This window comes from Telmatherina bonti, assembly GCF_933228915.1.
Source record: "Telmatherina bonti genome assembly, chromosome: 3".
Lineage (NCBI taxonomy): Eukaryota > Metazoa > Chordata > Actinopteri > Atheriniformes > Telmatherinidae > Telmatherina > Telmatherina bonti.
The window spans coordinates 29,153,938-29,164,040 of record NC_136621.1 but is presented as its reverse complement, the minus strand read 5'-3'; the positions used below and the strand labels follow the sequence as shown (position 1 = coordinate 29,164,040).

The 10,103-nt window shown below is 38.8% G+C and overlaps 1 protein-coding gene across 1 annotated transcript; it reads right to left on the bottom strand.

Moving 5' to 3' along the window:
* Window positions 1–3,763: 3,763 nt before the first annotated feature.
* On the bottom strand, window positions 3,764–10,092 carry LOC306773730 (aminoacyl tRNA synthase complex-interacting multifunctional protein 1-like; the record flags this gene model as incomplete). Its single annotated transcript, XM_079263628.1, has 4 exons — window positions 3,764–3,918; window positions 4,595–4,787; window positions 5,258–5,463; window positions 10,050–10,092. 4 exons carry the CDS (start codon window positions 10,090–10,092, stop codon window positions 3,764–3,766), a joined length of 597 nt encoding a protein of 198 aa, XP_079119754.1.
* Between the last annotated feature and the right edge of the window lie 11 nt (window positions 10,093–10,103).

The window sequence follows — 10,103 nt, the reverse complement described above, 5'->3', positions numbered from 1 at the left end:
CAAACACCGCATTTAGTGCACTTAAACCTACAAATGCAGCACGGTCTGGTATGTGAGTAAAAAAAAAAAAAAAAACACTTTCTCTGACAGACAGTAGGCAGTTTGGTTCGGATCTCTGCAGCCGTGCTGGATCAGTCTTTGTTGTCCATGTTCCCCGGCAGGTGCGATCCGGTTCGTCAGCCCTCGTCAGTCTTGCTGTTTTGCAAAGTATCCCGCGACGCAGCCGATCAGAACCAGCAAAAACCATTTAATGCATCTTCCAGATACGACGTCCGTTCTTGTGCTAAAACACATCGACTGCACTTTGACAGATCGCTTGGCAAACAAGACCGCTTTCGTCGCCTCCTCCTCGTCAGCTGAAGCGCCGCCGCACGCGCAATAAATCGTCAGCGTGCGGGAGGCGGAGGCGCGCGAGCGATATATGAATAAATGAGGCTTGTTAAGGGTCAAGTGGATCAGGATTTTAGCAGTTTGCTGTGTGTTGAATCTGTGCATATCATGTATTTTTGTTTTAGTTTTTATGAGGACTGATCGCAGGTTGTTGATAATCGGAGATGCAGCTGGAAAAGTAACAAACATTTAATCTGTTCGAGTTTATTTATAGTAGCATCTGCAGGGCAACCACAAACCTGCGTTTACTTTTCACACTTGAGACTTGTTTCAACAGAAACCAAGAAGCCATGTGCACGATTATGGCATGTGAGACTTTTAGACTTTGCACCAAATTATTTATTAACTTTTCCACAATAGACAAGTTTCAGTACAAAACATAGAAGTGGGATTATTACAACAATTATCTTTAGGCAGACAGTTTGCCTTGTAAAACATATCAATCTGCTTCTACTGAAGCACTTAGCAACAGCCAGGGGTTAGGGGGATAACAGGACATGATAGTGTGAGAGATAAAGAGACAATAATAAAAGAAACTGGTCAGGTTTGTCAAGTCAGTCACAGCAAATAAAAAACAAAGACAAGTTTAGTGGGATTGGTTCCACAAAAACAAAAATGGGAATCCAGAGGCTTTTCCTACCATTTTTATTTTTAGAAACTTAAAAAGAAGACTACAAGTAAGCTTGAAATCCAAGGGTCAAGTCTTCTGTTGAAGAGAAATGTGGTCTTTAAGATAAAATAGAACATTGTTCTTAAATATAATCAATATAACAACAAATAGTCTCAATGAAATGCATTTCATTAGACTGTGGCATTTAGAGTTCTCCCGGTGTCCTGACTTTGACAGAAACTAGGTTTCTCACCTGACTTGACACTCTATTGTTAGTTAGGAGCACTTATTGTTAACCAATGATGGGACTGCTGGCTAAACAAGATCTTAACCAAGCTTGTAAACCAATACGACTGGTTGAAAGTGCCAGGAGCACCTATGGGCTGTTTATGCCAGAAACCAGCAGGCTTTGAGGTTAAAGGAGGTTAAGGTTTGAGACAGATGTCAGCATTGTTCAGAAATCCATCTGTGGGCAACATTAAATATAAATTAAACGTCTATGTAAAGGTATTATACTGCATGGTGTAGTGGTTAGCACCACAGCCTCACAGCTAGAAGGTCACTGGTTCAAACTAGGACTGGGGAGGTTGAGCAGTGGCCTTTATGTGCTAAGTTTGCATGCTCTCCCCCTGTATGTGTGGGTTCTCTCTGGACACTCCAGCCTCTACCCAGCATCCAAAGACAATCATGTTAGGTTAATTGATCAATGAGTGGTTATTTGTCTCTCTGTGTTGGCCCAGTGATGGACTGGTAACCTGTCCAGGATGCAACCTGCCTCTCGCCTGATGACTGCTGGGGTTGGTTCCAGCCCCCTGCGAGCCTGAAAAGGATCAAGTGGAATAGAAAATGAATAAATAGAAATATATCAGTATAAAAGAGAGATAAGGGACAAACCAAAATCAAAGCAACTAACAACGAAAGCACTGTAAGCTTCTGACACAGCTGCACTTCCTGCCCTGTGTGGCCTCAAAAACAGGATACAGAGTGAGGGGGAGCTTCATTTGATTCATTGGTTGACTAAGCTATGAAAAAAACACAAGCGTTGGTTTCAGGTGATTGTTTACAAACTTTCCCCACTGGTAAACCACACCAAGTCAATACACTGCACACTTTCAGGGCTTGTATGTCTGTAACGCCTGTTAATGCAGAAGCAGGGCCAGAAATGAGTGGAGAACTCGATCAGTGGCTCCAGTCTGGTTTCCCCCTGTATGTTTGTACATGAAGGGACAGAACTGTAGGCAGATGGGGTATAACAGCAATATAACTAAATGACATTTTAATATTAAGGGCAGTGAGGTTAGGTTGGTTTTATTACACTCAGACTGTCATGAATGTCAACCCACACCAGAGCAAGACATGATAAATCCCTTTGTACACCTACCTGCAAACACACAAGTACAGGACTAACAACTCCATGCAAAGATGCAAATGAAAACAGTATTACAGTATGGATGACTGTGTGTGTGTTGGTGGTGTGTGTGGGGAGTTTCCTTCCATCGTGTTCCTTGAAACTTATTAACATCTTTGAGCTTATAAAGGAATGACGACATTCCCTGTTGGTCACACCGTACCTATAAAAAGTACCACTCACAACGTGTTTCGGACAATCTGTTCCATTTCTTAGTTCCTGAATCACATCCTTTTTCTATACATGCAGAAGGTCTCATCTTCCTTTAACCAGAAGGGAAGAAAAACTGCACGCTTTGGCTTTCTGTTTTTGTAACCTCAGATTTGGACTAAAAACATGAAGATGACGTGTGAAAATCACGGCACAGTGGTTTATTTTAATTTGGGAAGGCCGTTTAAGATTAAACTGAAATATATTAAAGACTGAAAGCAGAGAAAGAGTCTGAAAATACACACCAGATAAAATACTTTTAATTCCAAATAAATTAGTCAGAAATGGATGTTTTTACATTTCAACATGAACAAAATCTGAGTTTCTGATGGCAACATTGTCCTAAATAATCTAAATTTACCCCATTCATTTGTTATCTACACCGCTTACCTCCATTAAGGAGAAGCTGGAGTCTATCCCAGCAATCATCAGGCAAAAGGCGGGGAACACCCTGGACTGGTCACCAGTCCAGCACAGGCCTAATCTAAATGATATTAAATAAAATCATTTATTATGCTGAAACAATAACCAACATTGTGTGGTTGCTGTAAATCCTTACTAAAATTGTTTTCAACTCATCCACTCTGGTAAAAGAAAGTAAAACTGTCCAAAGTCAGATTTACCAAAGGGGTTTTGCACACCTAAGTTTCATCCATTTTTCTCTGGAACTGACCTTCAGAATCTCATAGGAAACATTTATATTTTACTGAGTAAATTCCAAACAAAAGGGACTCTCTGAAAAAGCTTCCCTTTTTACCAGGCTAAATGAGTGGACTGCGCTGTCCCTGCCTCATCTGAACAAACTATTATAGAGTTCATGTTTAATATAAAGGGCACTATTGTGCCCCCCTCAGGTCAACATTAAAACTACAGGTTTTTGTTTAAAAAAAAAAAAAAAAAACAACAAAAAATAGTTGTTTATGCCTGTCTAGTTGAGACTTCCTCACCAATAATCTCATTTGCATACAGCACAAATGTATGTGGCAACACAGTCATCACACCGTTGTGCTCATTACTGCTGGACACCATAAACGTTAATATGGTCTGTAACTGTCTTCTTTCTTCTTGGAAGTCGTTCCACAACATCCTAGACCCAGGCTGGCTGAAGGAATTTGTACGTAGCCATGCCAAGCAGCTCTCAGAGATCATTTAATTTCCTTCTCACTTAAAGTTTGAACTTTGCACTCTCCCTTTCCTACGACTTCAAACGCAGCTCCTTTGTAGGTTGCGATACACTGGGTATCTGTGCGCAGGTCTCGCTGAATCTGCTCCCACACCTTCAGCTCTTTATCTGGCTGACCTGCAATCAAAAGATCAGCTTGATCCATTTAGAAGTTCTGGAATAAATTGTGTAAACCTTAAAAAACATGCAGAATTCCATAACAATTATTATATATTGATAGGTTTCCGACTGAAACCTTAGTGGTCATCAACCCCTTACAAAACATGACTTATGGGATCATTTGGATGGTGAGATGACCACTACAATCTAACTGCCAACAGAGACACATTTAATTCTGCAACAAGAACACGGCTCTCCAGGAGAAAACAATCACAGTGATTTGCTGTCACCAGTAAGACCAGTGAGGCAGTAGTAAGGATTTATGATGGCTGACGCCCATCAATTCCTCCCAAACAAAGTTGGTTTAAAAAAAAACAAACAAACTTGAGAATAAGACTTTGAACTTTATTAAGATTATACCCAAAAGGAAAGATGAAAAGATTTCCTTTTAGTGGAATACAGCTGCCTATAAATGCACAACTGTACTAGAAGTCACGCTGTGTGGGAGGAGTGTTGCAAAGCTTGTCACATTCTGTGTCAGGCTGTGGGATATAAAAGTTGAGGCATATCTCTGATGAATGCCTGGGGAACTTTAGCTATATAACAAGGGTTATCAACACAAAGCAATGTTATGATTTCTACTGACTCTTTCCAGTGATTAGTTTTTTAGTGTAGAGTGGTGAGGTTGTACTACCTGGGAATCCCTGGAAAGTAATCCTGTCTCCTGGTACAGCTCCATTTGGAGGGTCAAGGAGCTCCACTTTGTCTTGCGAGCTAGCGCACATAAGCATCGCCTCGTTTACCACTCCTCCAACCATCACTGGCTGCAGGTTACACAGCACGACCACCGACCGATTCAGCATCTGCAAGTTAGCGGAGCAAATTTCCTTTTCAGAGAAGAAAAGGAAACGGTTGCACAAAATTTCATTTAAAGGAAAACCACTTAAAATTATTTAAGTTTGGGCACAAGACTGAGAATTAAAATGAATAAAGTAAGAAGAGTTATAAAATATCTGCTAAAAGAAACTGATAACCAGGGCCTGAATTCTGCATAAAAACTTGAAGAAAAACACTTTAATACCAAATAAATGGATAAAAGAATCTTTGTTGGGCTGAGCTTTGACCAAACCACATCAAAGTTGGTATGAACATGCCTGCCCCCTTTTTTGTCTCCATAGAAACTCCAGACAGCCAATGAAATAACATGATTATTAATAATCACTACAAAGATTCATCATGAATATTTATTAGTTCTGTGTGTTGGTAGAGCATCAGCTCCTGTGTAAAAAGAGCTGTTGGCATTTGGACTGATGTGAAGTAGACTTTACATATGATGTTCATTTTTTTCCCCATTCACCTGGTCAGCAGGTACATGCTTAGCCAGTTCGCTGACCACTGTCCTGGGGATAACCTCTCCCAGTTCAATCTGCATGTACAAGCTGTCTGTGTCTGGGAGTTGCACAGCTGTCAATATACGTCCAACACGCAGGTCCAGACGGGACACGTCCACGTGGGTCTCCTCATGGCTGAGTGCTGCCTTCTTCTTTCCAATCCTCTGCCCTGCTGATGTCAAAGAAAGACACTGACGTATTAGATAAGAACAGAAACCCTTCACTGCAGGTGATTCAATCAGCATGTGTCTGATAATAAAAATGTGACGTTTTCAGTAAAGAAAATCTGTTCAAAAGCTTGGCTGAAGCAATGTTGGACTGTGAAACAAAAATCTTCCCTCTCGTCCTACACAGGACTAAGACACAATAAAGAAAATAATGAAAGATATAATGCAACCCCAAACTTAGCAGATGCAATTTGTAGTCATTTTTTTACCGTCTTGACATGAATGGATTGACAAGTTCATATCTCTTTATAGCCACAATGTCTCTCACCAGTTCTTTTTCTGTCTTTCTGGCTCTGGTTTGGTTCATTTTTGTTCTACTTTTCCTTTGTTTTCTTAATCTGTAACTATTATATTAATCTGTTATGAAATAATGACAAAGCCTATTATTTCTAAAAAAAAAAAAAAGATGGGAAAACTGCACAAAAGACCACCTAAGCTCTTTGCTTTCCTATTGGTTCCCTGCAGTGGAGGAAACATGTGGTGCTTAAACAGAGTCGCCGTGAATAGATTCAGTTAGAAACAGATGTAAACAACACTTTGTTTTGACTAAGCGAGAGGGGTGCCAGTGTGAGGGTTCAACAATCACAGATCACTCACCTATCAATTCAAAGTGAATGGGTAGGTGTGTTCAAACTTTTGACTGCTTGTGGATACTGTATGTAGATATTAGTCTGGTGTGTAGGTCAACAGTGACACCACTGGCTGTGGGAATGAAGAAGACGCTAGATCTTAAACTGCGTGGGCTGTAAGACGGTCTCACTAATGCAAACCAGAGTGCTGGGATTATTACAGTATTGTTATCTGACATGTTTAAACCACTTATTTATAGCTTAGCAAAAAAACAAAAACAAAAAAACAAACAAACAAAAAAAAACAGTACTACTGTATCAGACCGTATAATGTTTCCAGATTCTGCTTTAATTTATAACATCTTATAAGCAATGTCCAGTTTTCTGCATTAGGGATAACTGAAATAAACTTTTATTACAGCAAATATTACTGATTTGTATTAGTCAACTCTATTTGGATTTCTGTTCTGTTCTATAGTCATTTAGCAGACTGTGGGTATAATGAATTCATTCTCATAACTTCTATCTTGAAATGAATAAATCATCAGTTCTGACTGAAACCACAAAAAAGTATAATGCAGAGACAGTGGGCCTCCATCACTGACATCATCAGCTTTTTCCTCCAAACCTTATCTTTTTCTTTATAGACTCCCCCACCAACTGGATGCTTAAAGAGCAAAATGTGAAGGTTAAGACCACCAGTGGGAAACATGTTACATGAGAACACTGTACAGGACAGCATACATTTATAAGAATGCATTGTAATTTGAAGAGCATCGGTCTGGTTGAATTTTCAGTAATAAATTGTTAAAATAAAGTGTATGAGACATGGTAGCATAAAAGTAAGCTTTAAAAAAATGGTTATATAAAATGAAGCTGAATGTAGTCCACCCACAATCTGCAACACTTTATACCATGTGACACCTGATAAAACAAGTGCAAGCACCAGCATCTACTGGATTATTTTACAGGCTGATAAATCAAAGGGGTGGGGAGAATACATTTTATTAGCTACAAATATTTGGATCAATGAATTCGTGTCTATGCATTCAGTCTTTCTTATCCCAAATTCTGTGAAACATGTGAACTTTACCTAAAAGCAAGCATACAAATAGGCAGATTTATGACAACATACTAAATGGGTGGTCTTGGTTGGGGGTAGCCCTTTGTGGAGACGCCCCCTGAGAATATTGTTTCCTTATCTGGTGCACATCTGGTGCAAATGCACCTGGCCATTCATCTTCTTTTAACTGTTATAGGACTACTAGGGCATGGGTGAGGGTGGTTGTGTGTGGGTGAAAGGGGATGTGTATGTGTGTTAGTGTTTTATCTATTTTGATGTAAATTGTTTTATAATGTAAAGCACTTTGTATTGTTTTTAAGCACAAAAAGTGCTATACAAATAAAGTTTAATTTGATTTGAAATATGCAAAAATCGGCTTTGGGGGGACTTCTGCAAAATATGTCAAAAGTGCAAGCCAATCTCCTGCTATCTTTTCTTAATTTCATGATGCTTTTTAACATGTCCATGTGGAAAAAAAAATCCTCATACACAAATTCTTTTTTCTTCATAAGTGCACTAAATATCTATAAATGAAGAAAACAAGTCAAGATTTATTCAAATAACCATCCATAATATATATTTATTTATTATTGAAACAGTATAAACAGACAAAAGTGACAGACTTGACACCTTAAATACCATTTAAATTGGTCCGCCATGTGGTACTGTCACATGTGTTCTCTGTAATAATCTGTTACTATGCCAACCAAGATGTGCTGTGTTTGCACGTCATAGTAAAACAGAGATGCATGAAGACGTATCCATTAATTCAAAAATGAGACAGACAACAAAGCTGACAGGCTGCTGACAGGTATCACGGTGATGCTTCTCTTTCCACGTGGGATGCTGGAGCATGTGAAGGCTTTAAAGTTCAGACACGCAAGTATCTGCATCACTATTGGCAAGGATCACATTCACTTTTTCTCATTCCTCATGCGAAATTAGACACAGATGAAGTCTTTGACAATGTACCCAAACATCTCAGGGATGCTACATGGACATGTAGACATGCTGGTAACTTAGTAATAGTAAAATCTTTGCTTGTACTGTAGGAGGTCCATTGCAATGAAACACTGCTGCTGCAATCAGAACACGTTTTCACTTACAGACCTTAGCTGTCAAGCTGCTACATTCAAAACCATGCAAACGGTCACACATTAAGTGAACCCAAACAGGGGGCTGTGTGAGCTTTGTGTGCTACAGGAAAGTACTTAAGGTTGAAACAAGATTTCCAATCATAATATGAGAAACAGAAAACCACCATTCGAATTCTAGTAGATCCCCTGACTGAGTCAGAGGGTCTGTTCTTCCTCGCTGAATGTGAGAGGAAACGGTTATATTCTAACACTGGATCATATGCAAGAAACATGACTTTAGAAATAGAAAGAGCATTTTAACAGGTTATAAACAAGACAAAGATAATAAACAAAAAGGAACAAAAGGATTTCGACTAATATGTGCATTAACAGTCAGCATCATCTGTTTACTTATACCCACATCTCTCATGTGGAAAACAACCTCATTGATGTTTGCAGTGCGTAGTCTGGAAGGAAAACCTTGATATTATTTACACCGCAACAGTTATGTAAATATAACAAAATAATTATTACAAGCTCTCTCTCTATTTGCTGTTTGGTCTCAGGAATGTCTCGTCTTTCTGGCTGTAAAAAGCAGCTGACTGTGCTTGTCGGTTGTTTGGTCCTGGTTGGATCAATGATGTAAGTTGAAAGTAATTTACCATCACCAACTAATATCGCACTGTTCTTACAAATAAGTCAATTAAAGCCGTTTTAAAATTTAACAATTGTCATTCAAAGACATCCTATTCTTTTCAATTTAAAATAATTAATCAAATGTGAACAGAAAACAATTTTACATTTGGTTGTATAAAAAAAAAAAGTGCAAGTGATGAGCATGCAAGACTCCAAAATCAGAGAACAGAGATTCAATCATCTCCGGCATAAGAAATATACTTTGTTGCTGTAATGTACCTCAAGTATTAGCATCTTATTGTCCAGGTCTTTGTTTGAACATCTATGCTTTTTTTAAAATCCAAAGTTAGCTAGCTTCGTGTGGATGTGCTTCACATCTGTAAATATTTTCTGTCAATGACACTGTCACTTTTATAAAAGATGTGCTCGATTTCCCAAATGGAACCCCAGTGATGCATAGTTCCCTTCCTTTTCTGCCTTGTGTCCTGTTACTTGTGAAAAGATTAAGTTTAATTTCCTCTAGATAACCAGGGAACAAGTGAAGAGAAAAAAAATCACAATCTTTGACATATAACAGATAAGCTTGGCACAAACACTTAGGGTCATATTTATACTGGCTCTGTATACAGCTGCTGTATGCAGCTGTACTTCTGACAGCCAGCAGAACATGAAATCTTGCTTTGTTTTTTAGTAACTAGCAGCGTCTCCGTAGGGCTAAGGGGACATCAATACAAACTGTTCCAGACAAGCTACGATTGTCACATGTGAAAATATCTGCCTTGTATTTGGTTATTTCCACAACAGGCATATGCAGCTGGTTAAATTTATACTTAAAACTAAGATCTACCAAAAAATTACAGACATATTTTGGTTTATAAAATCTGAGATTACATTATAATATGTGCTTCGATGTTTTTAACTCCTCATTGTCTTGCGAATGCCTGTTGTTGATGAATTACAAGTGGAAATTTGAACCAGCTGTTTTGGATTCTGCTGACTAAAATCCTGATAAACTCCCTGTACGAGCTAGATACTTATCCATCAAAACCTCTGGATTTGTTGGCAGTGATTTGGTTTGAAGTTAAACAACCTATAGACATATTCATGCTAATTAAAGCTGCACACATGCATTAAGAAGTTTTACTACTTCTGTGCCTTTATTGTGTCCAGCAGCAGGATTAGGTTACCTCTCCTAATCCCGCTGCTACCTTCTGTGATGAGCTCCACCATATCCAGTTAGA